Source organism: Mesocricetus auratus, unplaced genomic scaffold (genome assembly GCF_017639785.1).
Source record: "Mesocricetus auratus isolate SY011 unplaced genomic scaffold, BCM_Maur_2.0 Super-Scaffold_100004, whole genome shotgun sequence".
In the NCBI taxonomy this organism is placed as follows: domain Eukaryota; kingdom Metazoa; phylum Chordata; class Mammalia; order Rodentia; family Cricetidae; genus Mesocricetus; species Mesocricetus auratus.
The window spans coordinates 59,676,100-59,694,378 of NW_024429189.1; the positions used below are offsets into that span (position 1 = coordinate 59,676,100).

Here is an 18,279-nt window from a genome sequence, read left to right on the forward strand (position 1 = left end):
GGCTGTGCCGCTAACCCTGAGGCTCGCCTCCAGGTTTGAGTGGGGGGCACAGAGACTGGCTGTGGCTGGAGAAGCCTGCGGTGCTCACCTGGGCCCTGTCGATCCTGTAGAAGCGGCTGGCAGTGGTGGCTAGAGAGAGATGGTTGAGCATGAAGCACGTCCTTGTCCTTGTCCCAGCCCAGGGTCCCCCAGAGGAGGACCAGCAGGACAGCCCAGGCTGCCTAGAACTGGCCCTCGAGGCAGACTCACCATCCAAGAAACACCACTTGGAGGACAGCTGGTGGCACGTCGGGGACTTGGCTCCTGCGCCATCGGGCTCCTGTGGAGACAGTAGCAAAGGCCAGAGTGGGCCACAGTCTGGGATGGAAGACCAGGTGTCCCACCTGCTCCTGCTCGCACGGCTTACCTGCTGGAGTCTCTCAATGTGGGCACGGCAGAGCTCTAGGTCACTGTCTCCAGGGACCACCACGGTGCCCAGAGGCACAGCTGCAGGACAGAGGCCTTTCAGCTGCATGGCCCTGCGGCATGTCTGCAGGCAGCCCAGCAGCTGTCCATCCCTCCCTGCCCCAGCCCTGCTGCCACTCACAGGCCTCCTTGAGCTGCTCCTTGTCATAATGTAGAGCCTCATAGTCGTGCATACTGACCCTGCTCACCTGGATCCTCAGCTGCTCGGGAACTGGCTGCTGACTGCAGGGTGGGGCCAGTGACAGGGAACTCAGCAAGGGAACAAGGCCAGGTACTCAGAGGGGCATCCTGCCTCCGTCCCAAAGCTGTTGATTCTGGATGCCAGGGCAACCTAGAGCCTCATGCATGCTAAGTAACTGCTCTCTCATCTACAAGTTCCCCTTTGCCGGTCAGGAAACCAAAACTCAAGTAAAGCGGCGCCTGACCCCAGGCCCCCAGCCCGTGATGGCTAACGCAGGACCTACTCGCTGTGCAGTGGGGCGGCGCTCCGGCGCTTGGCCTTCTGCACCATGGTGGCCTGGTTGCGAAGGGCAATTCGAATGCGTGACGCTGCAAGCTTGCAGGGTTCACCGTCCACCTGCACAGGGATGGCCTTGGCCGTGGTGAGCAGCACTTCTCGGCACTGGGTGAGCCGCTCGCCGTGACCACCCACCTGCAGCGCCGCCTGTGGGCACAGAACGCTCAGGTCAGGCGGTGGGAGGGGCAAGCTCTGCTCTTCCCAGCGATGCTCTGGTGAGGTTATGGATAGCACAAGAGGGAACCCCAGACAGAAGGCAGAATGGATGGACAAGACAGAGGCACTGACGATTCCCGCATCAGATGGGAAGTAAAAACGCCCTCAGCTACATCCTGAGGAAGGAGGCTGAGAGTCACTGTCCAGCTAGGAAACAGAGGGCATGGAGCCTTAGGCCGAGAAAGGTGCCTAGGTGACCACTCTACCACGGCTCGTGAAGGGAAGGACAGAGACAGTTTGGGACTAGGACCAACTCACCAAGGATGTCATGGTGAAGCCGATGACCTCGAGGTAGCCGTCATCATGCCGCTGAGGCTCGAAGTCATGGTGCTCCCCAGGGTGGCCCCAGGGCATGGTGCCTGCACAGTACCTACCAGGAGGGCAATAGATGGGCTCTGGCATGGACTCAGCAGGGTGGGACAGCAGAGCCCACGGAGCCCAGCTTCCTCACCTGGGGATGTTGAGAAAGACGATGCACTGCGGCTTCAGGTCCTGGATCTTGGGGGTTAGGTCCATTCCATCACACTGGACACAGGACAGGGAGGGTTGGAGAACACACGTACCCGGATGGCCTCCCTCCTACTGGGCCCTCCGCTGTGTCAGTCAGCCCTCCTCACCACTACTCGGATGTGCTTGGCTAAGTCCTTGGAGCTGCCCATCAGGAAGTCAGAGAAGGCCGTCTGTAGGAGACAGAAGGTGTCTGTCATCAACTTGTGACAGGGGTCTTCCCTCACCACTGTGTCACGGGGCTCCTGTGAACTGCACACAGTGGGCTGGAGGCTGGCTGGCCCCAGACTCACCCCAGCATAGAACATCTTATTCCGGAAACGGCTGTTGAACTTCTCTGGGTTGGCTTCTAGTAGAAACAGGGGGTGGTGATGTCAGTCGACCTGCTGGTCTTGCTTCCCAGCAGGCTAGGGTGGGGAAGAAGACTAAGGGAGGAAGGTCTGGCCCTCCTTGGGATACTCTTGCCCTGGCCTCCCAAGGATCCTTTAGTAGGAGGATGCTAACCTCGAGACTCATGAAACTCCAGGGTGACATGGGCATCAAAGCCCAGACTGAAGTAGTTGTTGAAGACATCCAGGGGCAGCTAGAAAAATGTCAAGGTGTAGAAATGAGGAGGTGACTTGGGTGTCAGCTCTTCCCAAGGCCCTTACTCAGGCCATCTACTTTTAAAGGCAAGTAAACAATGTGTTTCCCCATCCACCCCTGCAGCACTGCTTGGGAGGCCCTACTCTTCCAGCTTTGAAAGGGGAGGGCAGCTCCTTGGAGGATCTGCTGGGCCCTTACAACACTGTATCCCCACATGCCATATACTGCACCAACCCCAGGAATAGGGACTTAGGGCAGAGCCGGGCATGCTGGAGGCCGCCTTCACTTAGCATGCGCCAGGAGGCTGAGTAAGAAACCACCTGGTAATGTTACCAGTATGCTCCTGGGACAGAAAGAGGCTGGAATGTGAAAACCTGGGGATTCAGCTGCCCAGAACCAGGTAGCAGTTGTCCAGCCAGGTCCTTGAGAACCCGCCCAAGCCCTGGCTGACCTACCCGGTCAGTGGCTCCGTCATCTCGCTCCTCGGGTCCGGCCTCAGGGTTGGGCTCCGCTCGGAGATCCCAGCGGTCCAGCTGTACCACATTCCCCTCCTCTACATGGGAAAGGATCTTTGACACAGGTTCATCTGTGTAACCCTGGTAGGAGGAGGCTGAAACTGAGCTTTCCCTGTGGTCCAAGGATGCCCTTCCTCCCGGCATCCCTGTTCTGAAGGGCACTTACCCCACCCCAGTTGAGAGTGCGGGCCAGGTCATTGCCAGTACCCAGGGGCAGGATGGCCACAGGGGGCGGTGGTTTTAAGCGCAGCTGGTCCAGGGTGGAGAGAATCCAGCCAACCTGGAGGAGGGCAGAGCAAAGTGGGTCAGTCAGGCCCCAGGTGGGGGAGTAGTGCGTCAAGCCCGAGACACACCCTCAGAACTCACCGTTCCATCACCCCCGCAAGCCAGAATCCTCAAATTATGCACTTTGCGGTACATTTCCAGCCTAGGCCAGGGGAGGACAGGAACAAAGTCAGGAGACATGTGACACAGCTAGAACGAGGCAAGCCCCTAGTGTCTCAGAGAACCTGCTGGAGAACTTACGCCTCCCTGGGTCCCCCCTGGCTCAGGTCAAAGACTTGTCGAGGATTCAGATACCACAGGAAAGACTGGATGATCTTAGCGCCCTGCAGGAACAGTCGAGGGACAATGAGGGAGGTATGAAGGAACGGGGGTCAGGGCACAGAGAGGGGATAAGGTTGTGGAACTAACATAATAAATGGTGAGGTGAGACCGTGTCCTCTCAGGTGAAGGCCCAGATGGTGGCTGACAACAACTGTAGGCCCGTGGGTAGCACCGGCTACCTCCTCACCCGTGGCTCGTGGGTAGAAAGCTCATGCTTACCTGGTTGCCCCCACTCTTAGGGTTCACAAACACCAGCAGGGGTTTCATGAGGGGGGACGGGGTGGGCCTGATGATGAAGGGTCTCCAGCGGCCTTCCTGGGGGACAGAAAGCCTGTAAGGTGCTTTCCTGTCCTGGAGAGCCAAACTTAACAGCCCCTGCCACAAGTGAGCACACCCTCATGTAGCAGACCCGACATGGCCCTGTCCACAACTTCATTAAGTTGATCTCCCACCTCCTCAGACCCCTAGAGCCCAACCTGAGCCAGGCTAAACTGGCAGTATGGTCCAAAGGTCCTGGAGAGAGAAAGATTCCCCTCTCTAGTTCCTGGGCCCAATCACCCCAGCCCAGGTCTAACCTCGGGTCCTTTCTTGCTAGATCTCCTCTTGAAGGATGCTCTCTTTTTCTTCTTGCTGGCCTTGAGGGTATTCTGCAAAGGAATCAGGCGTGTGGGTGACATGGGAAGGGAGGGTCCCATGGGGAGAGGCACTAAGAGTAAAGGACTCACCTGGGGCCTCCGGGCCCGTAGGATCCACGTGGGGGGGACAACCACAGCTGCATGCACCCCCAGGGAGCAGGGCTCCTCAATCTGCTGCAGCATGAAGCAGGACACCTTGCTGTGGTACTGGAAGATAGTCATTAGCAAGGCTGAGCCAGGCCAGGATGAGACTGGGGACCCACCAGAAGCCCAGCACAGGCACAGAGGCCACTTACAGCCTGCTTGCACCAGGAGCAACTGATGGCTACGATCTCCTTGCTGTGGAAGGTGAACTTCTGCTGGAAGCCCTGTGGGTGGGACACGGTGACTAGGGCACAAGGTGGCTATGCTGCTGCCCCCAACCCCTCCCAACCCAGGAAAATGTGCATGTGTGCGTACACACACACACACACACACACACGCACGCACGCACGCACGCACGCACGCACGCACACCCCAAAACTTCAAAATATAAAATAAGGCCTAAGGGCAGAGCAGGGAAGCCTGGCAAAGAGCCCACAAGAACTTCAGCTGACTGCAGAGTGCTGCGAGTGTACTCTGGAGATCTGCCTAACTCAGGCTTCCTCCCTGCCCCCTGACCTAGACAGGCCTCATGAAAGTTCTGTGCTGCCTCCTTACTGAACCATCGTATCTGTGCCCTGTCCGTGAAGCATTCTCAAAAGCGGGATGAGCCCGCATTCTTGAGAGCCTGTCTTACTGAGGGAGACAGAGAAGCGATCAGCAGTGGGTGAGCAACAGTGTTGTGTGGGGAAGATGTCCCCAGCAGTCAGGCCACAAGTCACTGTCCTCAGGAGGCAGAGCGACTGCTGCCTAGCTCAGGATGTCAAACACAACAGCTCCCAAGAAACTACGGGGCTGGGCGGTGGTGGCGCATGACTTTAATCCCAGCACTCGGGAGGCAGAGGCAGGCAGATCTCTGTGAGTTCGAGGCCGGGCTGGACAGACAGCCTCCAAAACAATACAGAGAAACCCTGTCTCGTAAAACCAAAAAAAGAAAAAGAAAAAAAAAAAAAAAGAAAGAAAGAAACTACTGAATTAATTAGTGAGAAGTCAATACAGTTCTCAAAGGGTCTCTTGCAAGTTCAAAGGTCAGATACCCCACATCAGAAGAAAATCATCTTCCCTCCTTTGCTTAACTCACAGGCAAACACCCGAGACTTCGCTCTGGAGCTATTGTCAGTGTCCCACTGAATACACAGGGCCAGCGGGCAGCATGTAGCTGGTGCCCTCAGACAGCGCTCTTACCTTCCCACAGTGCCGACACTTGCCATCCTGGCGCCGCCTGTGGACCCAGTGGTGTCTTACGAAGGTTGGCTGGGGGAGGGGAGAAAGGAGTGAGGGGCTACACAGGTACAGCCCTGAACTCACTCTAAGTCTACAAGAAGCCCTCTCATAACCGTGTAGGCAGATAAAGGGACTGAAGACTTTTCTCCACGGTCTGAGGGAAGGCTGAACCCTACCCCTCTGCAGTCAGGACAGCTGACTTTCTCTCTGGGTAACCCCAAAACCTTAGCCCAGAAGCTGAACCCCCTGGTGGCACTCCCCAGGACTTCAGGAGCCTGGGCCTCCCTGCTCACTGCTGTCCTGCACTCTTACCTCACGGACGTTCCTGGAGCCTGATTCACGGAAGGATGGCTTACAGCGAAAATTGATCTGTGAAATATTGCAGTGATCAGAAAAACGTCACAGCCTTTTTTTTTTGGACAAGGTCACCTAGAGTCAAGCTCACAGGCAAGTCGAGTCCCAAGTCATCCCAGGAGCACCTTGGAGCAGGGGTGCCCATCTCAGAAGTGGTCTTTCCTCTTCTTGTTTTCTTTTATTTAGGACTCAGGGATGGAGACGCTAGGGTGGGGGTGGGACTCCTTACGCTGTGGGGGCACTGTTTGCCCATCTTACTTACTTACTTCTCACCCTCCAGCATTCCCAGGTCAAGTGAAGGCAGGAACCAATCCTCCCTGTGGCTGTACAGTCTGACCCCTGGAGTCCCTCAGCCAATGTGCTAAACCCAGGTTCATGGTCACCTTCCATGATGGGGCTGTATTTTCCTTCTCTCTCCCTCTCCCTCCCTCTCCTTCTCTTCCTCTCTCCTCCTCCCTCTCCCTCCTCTCCTCCCTCTCCCTCCTCTCCCTCCTCTCTCTCTCTCTCTCTCTCTCTCTCTCTCTCTCTCTCTCTCTCTCTCTCTCTCTCTCTCTCTCTCTCACACACACACACACACACACACACACACACACACACACACACACACACACACACACACACACTCTCACACTCAGCCCTGACTGTCCTGGAACTCTACGTAAACCAGACTGGCTCTGAACTTGAAGAGAATGTTGCCTTCCAAATGCTGGGATTACAGGCATGCCACACTATGCCCAGCCAGGGATACATTCCTACTTTTCTTTCCCCAACAGTGTCTGCTTCAGTCTCAGAAGAGTCACAGGAAAGCCTCACTGTATAACTCAGGGACTGGAGAAATCAGCCCAAACTAGCCTTGCTGGGGGCATTTCTGTTCTTAAAGACTTTGTCACATGACGGCCTGGACTTTGAAAACAAGAGTTTGTACCTTCCATACCAGGCCCAGTCCCTGTCTTGACGGTACCTGGCCTGACATTCCCCTTTTCCAAAGACATGCTTGGGCTGGGCATTGGTGGCGCACGCCTTTAATCCCAGCACTCTGGAGGCAGAGGCAGGTGGATCTCTGTGAGTTCGAGGCTAGCCTGGTCTACAGAGCGAGTTCCAGGACAGCCTCTAAAACAATACAGAGAAACCGGGCGTTGGTGGCGCACGCCTTTAATCCCAGCACTCGGGAGGCAGAGGCAGGCGGATCTCTGTGAGTTCGAGGCCAGCCTGGTCTACAGAGCGAGTTCCAGGACAGCCTCCAAAGCTACAGAGAAACCCTGTCTGGAAAAACCAAAAAAAAAAAAAAAAAAAAAAAAAACCAGAGAAACCCTATCTCGGAAAAAAAAAAAAAAAGACATGCTTGCTTGGAAAATGGTCTTGGGAAATATCTTTACAGAGGCAGCATTTACACAAATGGACCCAGTCACAGATGAGCTGAGCATTCGCAAGTTTGACAGTTGTGGTTTTAAAAAATAATTTATTTTTATTTTATGTGCATTGGTGTTTTGCCTGCATGTATCTCTGTGTGAGTGTGCTAGACCCTGGAGTCAGCCAGTTGTGAGCTGCCATGTGGGTACTGGGAACTGAACCTGGGTCCTCTAGAAGAGCAGTCAGTGCTCTTAACCGCTGAGCCATCTCTCCAGCCCAGCTGTTGTGTTTTTATTTTCTGGAACTGGAGACTGAAGCTAGGGCATTACAACTGCCCCAGCCCCCAATGGCTCTTCTGGATGTTAGGCAGTAAAACGGCACACTGGCCACCACCATTAGGTAATATTCAATGAACCTCACTTCTAGGCCATGCTCGTTCTACAGAGTAAGGTACAAAAGCTAACAAACGGGGAGAGGCAGGGTTAAATGCAGCATCTGACCCAGGGGCTTCGCTACTGTGCTTGCTGGGTCTTTCCTGGCAAGCTGTGCTTGTGTAACACGGATGTGCATGGAGACACATGTGTGTCTATCAAGAAAGCTTCGGTATCCCAAGAGGAGGGCACAAGAGGCTGAGCAGCTACACGTACCTTCTCCAGCTGTTCGATGCATGGGGTGTGTACCACAATCTTACAGGCTGCACACTTTCTTCTGGGCACTGACTTCTGCTGCAGGACAGAAAGAGGGGAGGCCCTGAGGCACCAGGAAACTCCACCCTAGATGCCACCTCAGGGCAAGCAGAGAGTATGTTCTATGTATGGGGATTCCAGTCCCAGCACCTGTCATCAGACAACCCCTCCCCCTCCCCCTGGGGCAGCCCACAGCAAGTGCAACCAGGTGAGAGCAGTGCCTACCAAGGGCTGCAGCTGTTGCCTTGCAGGTCTACACCACCAGGGGGCAGCAGGTCCCACCAAGATCACTCACCAGCATCTTAGCTACGCAGTACTGCTCCCCGACATAGCAGAAGTCACCCGACACGTTAGTCTCAAACCAGATGTGCTCCCCATACGCTGCTGACTCCTAACCCATGGGATGAGCAGGCTTAGTGCTTAACTGCTGGCCCAACCCTACCCATCATCCACCTCCCAAGACAAAGTCTGCTATAAGCCCCCACAATCTTTCCTCTCCTTTTCCAAACTGCTTTAAGCCTGGCTCAAAGGCTGCTGCCTCCCCCTTGGAAGTCTGCCCAGACATGTGGGCTTCTCTCCCAGTTGCCCATAAGCCCTGGGCCCTGAGTAGTGTTCGAGCTTCCTGCCCTGCCTAGTACAGATACTCACACTCCAGTCCACCGTGCTCCGGATCTGCCGCTCAGATTCACCACACGGGGCCCCAGGCGTGGGAGGAGGGGGTGCCAGGTGCTGGAGGCCTGACTTGGTGATGGCTTTCCTACAGAAAGGAGGATGACTGAAGGTCCAGGGCCTCTGGGAGCTTGCTGACAGACGCTACTTCCTTCCCCGCTACCCAGAAAAGCTGCCTCCCGAGACTCCCACAAAGTACAAGATAGAGAAGCCCACAGGGGCTTAGCTGCCCCGAGGCTCTTCAGGCCATTTCTCCACGTGATACCCAGAGCTTCTTCCAAGTGGGCCACCCCCAGGCTAGGCAGAGCTTCAAAGTCCTCACTCTGAGCCAGGCCCCAAGGAAGCTACAGCACACGCCCTACTGACCGCTGCTATACCTACATAAGCAGGGTGTTCCAGGGCTGGGGTCCAGCTGACTTCCGCCTTAGAGCTACCTGGCGTCTGCGAGACAGTGGGTGCATGCGGGCAGGTACCATGGGGCCTGCTGTAGTGCCCGAGGCTCTCTGGCTTCGGCTCCCAAGACCTGGGTGCTGGCCTGAGGGCCACCGCTGGCTGAGGCGACGATAGTGCCCATGCAGGCCCCAAAGAGTATGGCCATATACCACATCAGCAGGAAGCAGATGGGAGGAGGCTCTGCGCAGGCAGAGGGGCATGGGAAGCAACGGCCAGGTGCCCTGGTGTGAGGAGGACCTTGGTGTCCCGGTGCCTGGTTTGGTATCTCCCTCCACCTCCTCCTTCATGCCCACGAGCCCAGCCAATAGCAGGGGTGCCCCCAGAAGCTGGGCCCCAACAGTGGCAGGCTGTAGGGTGGGCACCATATCCACCACGAAGCGGGGATTGCGGGTAGGGGGTGCAGTGCTGGAGCGCCTGCGGCTGGCCCTCTGGGTGCCCACACCGCAACTGGGGAAACAGCCCTGGAGCTGTGCACTGGAGCGGCGCCTCTGGGCCAGGGAGGAGGAGGCCTGCCCTGCAGGGGAGCGGCGTCGAGCCTTGCCTGTGGGCAGCCCCACACCACTGGACCGCTGCAGCCTCTCTCCGGGACCTGGTGCCTTCCGCTGGAAATGCCTCCTAAAGAAGGTCTCCATGCCAGGGGCTGTTGGGCACACAGACTCGGAGTGTCAGGAGCTGAGCAAAGAAGGCGCACTTAGGTGCTAGGGAGAGGGCACTCTGATCTCCACTAAAGTGCTTGCAGGTACCAGGAAGAGCGGCAAGCCCAGGCTTACAGCTACTGGAGAGCAGACACTGTTCCCAGCTAGAATTTCCCAAATTCTAACCCAGGAGTTTTCAGGAGATGGGGATTTATCTGCCTAGGGACTACAACCTACAGAGACTTTGCCAGAAATGAAAACAAAGAGCTATCTGGGAACCAGACTCTGCCTAGGTTAGACCACAGGACCCTGGAGCCTTTCTCTCTCATCTGAACTCCCTTTTGCCCCAGAAGCAACAGGTTGGGTTCCTCTCTTGGGATACAGTGCAACTAAGCAAACAAAAACAGACAGACAGACAGACAGACAGACTCAGGCTTCTCCGCAAAGGACCTCAGTCCTGATAGGATCCCTATACTCAGTCCCAACCTGGGTTCAGACACTGGGAAACCAGGCTTTAGAGAGTTGGAAAGGCATACCCACCCACCCACCCACCCACCCACCCACCCAGGAAAGAGTGCTCTTGTCTTAACTTGGGGATGCAGTAAGAGGCTTAGGCTACAAGAAAAGCCTTCTGAATTCTGTATGCCATGTGTACACATCTCTAAGAACTTCCTGGTACTGAGTGGCTCCGTCTCATCATTCACCTTTCTGAAGAGCAGAAGAGTATGGACAGCCCAAGGTGTGAAGCCTGAAAACTCCTTAAGCCTTCCTGTAGAAGGACACAGTGCGTCACACTGTCCCTGGACTCCAAAGCTTGAAGCCTCAGACTCAATTCTAATCTTGAGGCGAGGGCAGGGGCCTTGGTCTCCATTCTCGGTGTGTATGCCAGGCCATGCAAGCTCTCCAGAGGCTCTCTCTTTTACCTACTTCCCTGTTCTATCCTCCTTCCCAGGCTACTGGGATCAGCTTCCTCTGCTCACATCTCTTCTATACTTGAGGAATGGCAGGAAGCCCCCAGTCAGCTGAGGTTGGTAGCTCCAAGTCACAGCCATGGAACAAATTACAGCATAAAGGAGTACTACTAGGTTGGCAGGCAATTTCTGCCCACTGAGGGCCTGGCTGAAGTCCAGAACAGAGGTGAGGTGCTCTTAACCATCAACAGGCAAGAAAGAGGGTAGTGGGGGGGGGGGGCATTAGTCCCACCTGATTATGTAGCCCCTGATCTCAACCCTCCATCTATCCTTGCCATGGGTTGGGCAGGTAGCTTCAGGGACAGTATAGAGTGTGACAGAGAAGGAAGTGGGCCCAGGAGACAACTCCTGCAATCAGTGAACAGGGAGGTAGCTGTACTGGAAAACAACACCGGGACTGGACATGAGGTGAGTTCCAGAAACACTGGCAGAAGAGGGCCAGTTTCCTCCCAAAGTCAGGGTCATCCAGCTAACGTTTCCTGAGTCCACTACGTGTGCGTGGGCGCACGCGCGCGCGTGCGCGCGAGCGCGCGCACACACACACACACACACACACACACAGTGCCTGATGAGGAAACTAAGGCATAAAAGGGTAGCATACACAAAGCCCACAGGCAGACAGTATAGAGCAGACCCAGGACCTGTCCCCAGGGGCGGGTGGAGTACAAGGTCCTCTTGGACCCTGGGATGGAGGGCAGATGGGTTAGAGAAAGGGCCCATAATATTAATACTCATCCTATTTACCAGCACCTACCCTGTGGCAGGCCTGGGGTAAACCCTCTACCCCTCACTGATCCTACCACAGACTCTGAGGGAGGCAGGACCAACAGCTTCATTATACAAAGAAGGATGAGGTTCACAGTGGTAAGAGAATGCCCAGAGTCACACAGCCAACCAGTGGCAAAGTGCAGGTCCTGTGCCCAGGGCTACTTGGGTTAGGGTCCACTTTCTACCCCAGGAAGAGGAGCCTGCAGGTCTAGCTGCCTCACTTGCCAGGTCTCCCTAGGGTGTCAGCTTTCCCCATCACTCTGCTCAGGCCACTGTGACAGCTGCCCAGCCTGGAGGAGATTAGTCACCCGGACACATCACACCGCCTGATGCTAGTGTCACCCAGAAAACAAAAGGCCACAGTGGGTGTGGGGGAGGTGCTTTACCACTCTGGGCAGTGGTAAAGGCTGGGCCTCCCTGCTGTCCCAGACCTGCATGAAGGAAGCAGCTCTTGTTAGGACATACGGCAGCTTACACGCACAACTGCAGAACCCCACTGCCGGGGTGCTCCAGGACACACTTGTACAAGGTTTCCTCAGCTGCCCGGGTGCAGCCGCCCCGTGGAGCACAAAGCCAAGTCAATGCATGAGCACACACCCTGGGCCTCCGTTTCCCTGTTTGTCTAAGAAGACTGTTAAGAATTTTTGGCATCTTAGGACAAGCTCCCCTGCCAGACACTACCATCCCCAAACAACACTGGCCTCCCACAGCCCCTCCTGCTGGTCCCATGTTTCCTGTTCATCTCATCTCCATAGAAACTTTGGTCTACTGGCCCAAGATGGCCTGACTCCTCACTTGCTATCTCTGCAGAGGCTTCTCCAGGATCTAATCAGAGGCCGAGGCTGGGCTGGGCCTGGCAGCTCCTGCCTATTTTCCCAGCACTTGGGAGGTTAAGACAGGAAGACTGCTGTAAGTTTGATGCCAACCTAGGCTACATGCGAATTCCGTGTTAGTCTGGGCTACAGTATATAACTGTCTTAAAAAGAAATAGAAATAATAATAAAGCCCAGCACAGTGGTGCAAGCCTTTAATCCCAGCACTTCAGAAGCAGAGGCAGTCGGATCTCTGTGAGTTGGCCTCCAAAGCAATATGGAGAAACCCTGTCTCGAAAAACAAAACAAAACAAACAAACAAAACAAAAAAAAGATGGCTCAGAGGACCCCATTAATCTCCACCTGATGCCCAGGATCCGGACGGGACAGAGTCGATGGGAGAGAGGGGGATGCCATGATGGAGACAGGCATGGTGGTACCAGGCCATGCGCCCTTGAGCAGACCTGCAGCCGCCAAGCTAAGGCAGGAGTTACCCATGGGATTGATTCATGGACCCCAGGGCTTCCTCAGCCACCAGCTAGGAAGGGGGTGATGGAAAACCTGGTATAGTGGTGCGACCTTGTAATCCCCAGTACTTGGGAGGCAGAGGCAGACTACACAGCAAAGTCATCCTGGACTACACAGCAAGTTCAATGTCAGCTAGGGCTACATGAAACATGTTTGTAAATAAATACAAACTTTAGAACTTTAGAACCTAGCATCTGCCACCACGCCCTTCAGCAGATCACCTAGCCATTCCAAATCTACTTTCCCATGCACAAGATGGGGTCACATGCCCCAACTTCAGAGGCCAGCACAAGGGACACTGAGACGAAGCACGGAGAGGCCGGTGCTACTTGGCAGACCTGGGGATGAAAGAACCTCAGGGCCTATGGTCGGGCCACCTCCTGAGGTTTGTCTCTGCCCATAGCAGGGGTGGGAGCCCAGGAAAGGAAGCAAGAGTACCAGGCCACCACTCACCACATGAGGAACAACACGCACCTGGGTGTCTGCTCCTCAAGGGGAGTGCCCTCTGCACTTGGCAACAGGCTGGTCCTCAGGGAATCCTCTGCCTCCAGAGGAACCTGCACAGGACACCAGATGGGTCCTGCTACAGTGGCTACGTCATGCCACGGGAAGGGCCCACAGACCTCTGTCCCATGAAGGCTGGGCCTGGGGTAGGGCACCTGTACTCTACAAGTCCCAGAGAGAGGGCCCCCCTGGGTCAGGGGGATTGCTTGCTAGAAGGCACCCCTGGTCGCTCAGCTCCTACAACCCCAGGTTTGGGGAAGGAGAAAAGGCTGGGAGGGCAGCCTGCTCACCTAGGCTTGCCTGAGCTGGTTAGGCAGGGTGCTGACTTTACCAAGTGTCCTCACTAAAGAGACTCTGCCCAAACAAAACAAGGACAGCACACATAGAACAGGTGGGCCAGGACTGGAGGACACGAGTGTGGCTTGATAGCCAATCAGCCATTTCAGACTCTGCCCAGACTTAGTGGGCCCTCCAGGCCCTGTTCCTTTTCTAACAGATAGGGGTAGGGCTGGCAGAGGAGGCCCTCATCTAGGGATGGTAGTACCTGGGCCTACCCTGATCTACCCTTCCCAAATCCACCCAGACAGTCGTAGGAGAGAACAGGAGGTAAGGAAGAGAGGGGAGTCCCCCTTTGACCTGATCTGGAAGGCAAGGCAGCAGGCAAGAGGTGGACAAGCAGGTGGGGGGCTGGGGTCCCAGGCGCCTCGGCTCTTGCTCCAGGTTGCTCTGGCTGTCGGACTCTACTGAGCAAGTCCTAGTTTGGAGAGCTAGCTGCAGCGGCTGCTCCTCTGCCCCCTCCCCCTCCCCACCCTCCTCCCTCAAGCCGGAGACAGAGACAGCCGTTATGAAAATAGCCCAATTGGTAACCGACTGCACTTCCTCTCCCAGTGGTGGCTCCTGGCCCTACAGCAGGCAGGCAGGCGGTGGGTGAGTGGGCGGTGGCCACGAACAGACACAGGAGCCTGGCCTCCTGGCACCTCTTCCTCAAGTCCCAAGCTAGGCAGAGTGACAGCATCAATGCACTCTCCCAGAGTAACAGGCTAGCCCATACCGTGTCTGGAAAAGGGAGACAAGGTACACAGAAGGGTAGGAGTGGGGTCCCTTTTAAGGAAAGGGGGACAATCACTTACTGTGCTCTGTATGGGACAGTTTTTATGGGGTCTTAGGCAGCTAAGCATAGTGGTTCCAGACAAGACAACTACAAAATAATTATCTATGGAGTGTTTCACAACTTAGACAGCCTTTTCTCACCAGCATTATTAGCCAGGAGACTGGTAATTCCCCTGTGCAGGAGGCTTACTGTCCCTGCTGAACAGATGGACACCTCAGACTCCCAGGAGCCTGTGACTCCTGTCTCAGGAGTAGCTGAGCTGGGCCGCCACAGCCTGGCTCTTCTGGCCCTATCAAAGGGGCCAGGAGTCTTTCTGAGTGCCTGGGTTCACGCCAGCTAAAGAATATTTAGGGGAGGTCACCTGGTGTCACAACCTGGCCTGCCAACACCTGCCTCCCCAGCTCATGTTCCTGCCATGCTCACTAGGGAATGGCAGCTATCAAACTTCCTGATTCCAGAACCACTTTCTACTCTTAAAAAAAAATTACTGAAACTCCCAAAATAATTTTGTCTGGGGCCTTCTAACATCTAACCAACTACAATTTAAATTAAACCTCTGGAGGCAGAGGTAGGTAGATCTCTGAGTTCAAGGCTAACCTGGTCTACATGGTGAGTTCTAGGTCAGCAAGGGCTATATAGGAAGAACCTGTCTCTGGGAAAGGGAGGGAGGGAGGGAGGGAGGACAAACAATATTGCACAAAACACAATAAAGAACCTGTGCAAAGGCATCGTTTAACTTTTAAAAAGCACATGTGTTTTGTGTGTATTTGCGAGTCCCACAGTGTATGTGGACGTCAGAGCCAACACCACGTGAGCCAGTTGTCGCCTTCCTCTATGTGAGTCCCGGTGGTCAAATCCAACAGTCCAACCTGGAGGCGAGTGCTTCACTTGCTGACCATCTTGTTGGCTCGTTTTATGGTTCTGCAACTCTAACGTCTGGTTTTCAAACAGCACTGGTTCCTATGAAGCATTCACCCCTGCAGAGTTACCACAGGTTATTCTGGCGGAGGAACATGTGGGGATGCACTTCACCTTGCCATGTGGAGCTAGAGAAGGGACGGAGAGCACACCAAGGCTCCAGGTAATTGTGGCTATTCTTCTATGGTCTCACTTGAAAATATGACAAGTGGTATTTCTTTCTTTTCTTTGTTCCTTTTTGGTTTTTTGAGACAGGGTTTCTCTGTGTAGCTGGGACTCACTCTGTAGAGCAGGCTCATCAAATCTAAGAGATCCACCTGCCTCTGCCTCCCACGTGCTGAGATTAAAGGTGTGCATCACCACTATGTGGCTGAACCTGAAGTCTTGTAAGGTTTTGTTTTTCTTTTTCGGGGGTGAAGGGTTACCTGTCTTTGAGATAGGGGTCTCATTAGGTATCTCTGGCTAGTCTGGCACTCCTAAGTTCAAGTGAACATCCTCCTCAACCTCTTGAACAGGCAGGGACACAGATTTGCACTGCTACAGGGCTATAATGCATTGTTTGTTTTTTAAGACAGGGTTTCTCTGTGTAGCTTTGGAGCCTGTCCTGGCACTCGCTCTGTAGACGAGGCTGGTCTCGAACTTATATAGCTCTGCCTGCCTCTGCCTCCCGAGTGCTGGCATTAAAAGCCGCTGCCCAGCTTTAGAATGCATTTTGTAACAGCAAGTGTCAGTGTATACTGTGACACTGAGCTATGCAGACTTTCCAAAGGTTGACACATTTCCTCACAGAACATCAAAAGAACATCACCTTTGCTATCTTCATGCTTTCAACAGTTTCCTGTCCTAGGAAGCCCCTCCCTCCAGCAGAAGGTAGATACAAAGTTTCCAAAATTCTGAGTCCTTCTCAAAACTCACCAGTTTCTTGTTGGCCACCAATGTTGACACTGTTTTTGAGGTGTAGGCTCACCGCATTCATATTTGGAAAGCTGTCTGGAGTCTGACTAGTTTTTCTGTCAGGTGCTCAGTACAAAGGTTGCGGCTGGCAGGCTGGATGTAGACGCCCACACCTTTAATGCCAGCACTCAGGAGGCAGAGGCAGGCAGAGCTCTGAGAAGTTTAAGCCAGCATGATCTACAGAGTGAGTTCTAGGACATCTAGGACAGTCAAGGCTATGTAGTAGAGAGACCCAGTCTCAAAAATAGGGGAATGACCAAGCCACTAACAGCACAGCCTGGACTTAGCTGAGAGTTTTAGCACATTGTAGTTTGGCTGGCAACAAAAGTAACTTAGTTAAACTCCACTTCATCACACAAAATACTAACCACACAAACACAAGGATCTGTGTGTATCTCAGGCTGGTCTTAAACATCACCCTCCAGTTTCAGCTTCCTCAAGGCTAGATTGCAGCATCCAGCATGTAAAATCACCAATTTCCATCACTCTCTCAGCCAGTCGCGCACAGCTCAGACTGTCCTCAAAGCTCTATGTGGCCACCTTCTGAGTGCTGTGACTACAGAGCCGTGCCGCCCACCACCCCTGCTTTATGGAGCGCTGTGAATCAAATCTAGGACTTAGGCAGGTTGGGTGAGCAATCTCCCCAGCCCAATTCTCTCAGCTTTTTTCTAGAGAAACATTAGCACACAGTAGGGGCCTTACTGGCTTGAATGCTTCCTATCTGCCTCTGCTGACAGCAGCACAGTGAACAGGCGCACACCAGGGCAGCTCAGAAAGGGTTCCTATGACAATCGCTTTCTCCGCAGTCTGCAGTACCACACTTAGAGAACCACTGACTCAGAGTGAATTCTCACAGCCTGGCAGATGTGGATCCTACACGATGGCACTAACCCGAAACTATAAGGGAGCCAACCTTCAGTGCTGTGTCCCTGCACCTGACATACCTTCTGCCTGGAACACTGACCTCCCTGCCAGCCTTCCTCACTTGCCACCTAGAGTCCACCTGCTCACAGCTGCCCAGCCAGCCATCCCACTCCAGATGACCACCTGTCTGGTTCTCTAGCCACAGAAACCCGGGAAGGCCTATTTTCTCAGGTCCCCGTGCCTTATTCTTCCACCAGGCAACCAGCTCCTGGGGGCTGGGACCCAGTGAGTATATCAGGGTGTGGTATGCCCAGCACAGGGCTGGCAGGGGCTATGTTTACTGTGCATCAGCTCAGGAGGAAGGAATAGGGAATTCCGTGGGGGAGGGGTCAGAGTCTTCAGGATGGGAAGCGCTTCCTCCTGCGTTCCCCACCAATGGCTGGCCACAGGCCCAGGCCACTTCTCTTTGTTTGGGCACAAGAGAATGGTAACTGGCCTTTGTTTTAATGGCCACCTCCTCTCCTCTTGGGGAGATCCAGATCCGGTGAGTGACACCTGGAGGCCCTTTTCCAGGTTGGGGAGCCTACGGCTTACTCCACATTCTCTGTGGCTTTCCTTAAAACAGAGACAGCAAAGGGAGGAGGGGACCCCCAGATGCTTGGGGGCTAGGCCAGACCTTGAATTCCTTAGTGAAATGTCCCCAGCTCTTCCTTCATGTTCTGAGAGAACACCCACCTCAGGGTCTGCTGGGCTCCTGAGAAGCAGCAACAACTGGCCAACTGTTTCCTTTAGTCTCCTCTTCAGCCCCATGCTGCCCCCAGAACCATTTGGAAGCACTCACTTATGCATGACTGCTCCCCACTGACAAACGACAGGACCTGGGCCTGCAACCAACAGCTTTCCCTCTCATTTCTTTTCCTTTGAAAACAATAAAAAACATGTACTGTGTGTGAGCACACACAGACCCTCACTTGAATGTGTGTGGGCACATATGCATCATCATGCTACAATGCACATGTAAAGATCAGAGGACAACTTTCAGGAGATGGCTCTCTCCTATCGTATGTGTTCTGAGGCTCAAACTCTGGTCACCAGCTTGAGAGCAAGCACCTTTAACCTCTGAGCCATCTCTCTGGCCCATTTTCCTATTCTTATATGTTTAACAAATACATACTTCACTTGATCATTGATTTATTTATTTGAGACAGTGTCTCATTTAGCACAGGATGTCCTTGAACTTCTGATCCTTCTGCCTCAACCTCCCTAGTGCTGGAGATTACAGGCAATCACT

The 18,279-nt window shown here is 54.3% G+C and overlaps 1 protein-coding gene across 17 annotated transcripts in view; it reads right to left on the reverse strand.

Moving 5' to 3' along the window:
• The window catches only part of Dgkz (diacylglycerol kinase zeta), a 41,765-nt gene that overhangs the window by 3,605 nt on the left and 19,881 nt on the right, over window positions 1–18,279 (reverse strand). For 4 of the 17 annotated variants that reach the window (XM_021231747.2, XM_021231756.2, XM_021231760.2 and 1 more), the window contains exons 2-23: window positions 8,450–8,558; window positions 8,097–8,192; window positions 7,763–7,840; window positions 5,724–5,780; window positions 5,373–5,441; window positions 4,343–4,414; window positions 4,137–4,253; window positions 3,987–4,058; window positions 3,631–3,726; window positions 3,331–3,413; window positions 3,172–3,232; window positions 2,972–3,085; window positions 2,746–2,886; window positions 2,210–2,288; window positions 1,999–2,054; window positions 1,816–1,878; window positions 1,650–1,723; window positions 1,457–1,568; window positions 930–1,129; window positions 587–687; window positions 250–486; window positions 89–129 (exon numbers count right to left, since the gene is read on the reverse strand). In XM_021231747.2, coding sequence (XP_021087406.1) covers window positions 89–129; window positions 250–486; window positions 587–687; window positions 930–1,129; window positions 1,457–1,568; window positions 1,650–1,723; window positions 1,816–1,878; window positions 1,999–2,054; window positions 2,210–2,288; window positions 2,746–2,886; window positions 2,972–3,085; window positions 3,172–3,232; window positions 3,331–3,413; window positions 3,631–3,726; window positions 3,987–4,058; window positions 4,137–4,253; window positions 4,343–4,414; window positions 5,373–5,441; window positions 5,724–5,780; window positions 7,763–7,840; window positions 8,097–8,192; window positions 8,450–8,558 — 2,128 coding nt within the window. Of the gene's footprint in view, window positions 1–88; window positions 130–249; window positions 487–586; window positions 688–929; window positions 1,130–1,456; window positions 1,569–1,649; window positions 1,724–1,815; window positions 1,879–1,998; window positions 2,055–2,209; window positions 2,289–2,745; window positions 2,887–2,971; window positions 3,086–3,171; window positions 3,233–3,330; window positions 3,414–3,630; window positions 3,727–3,986; window positions 4,059–4,136; window positions 4,254–4,342; window positions 4,415–5,372; window positions 5,442–5,723; window positions 5,781–7,762; window positions 7,841–8,096; window positions 8,193–8,449; window positions 8,559–8,851; window positions 10,078–18,279 lie in introns of those variants that run through there. The other 13 variants (XM_005064907.4, XM_005064910.4, XM_013120906.3 and 10 more) reach the window with 10 other exon arrangements.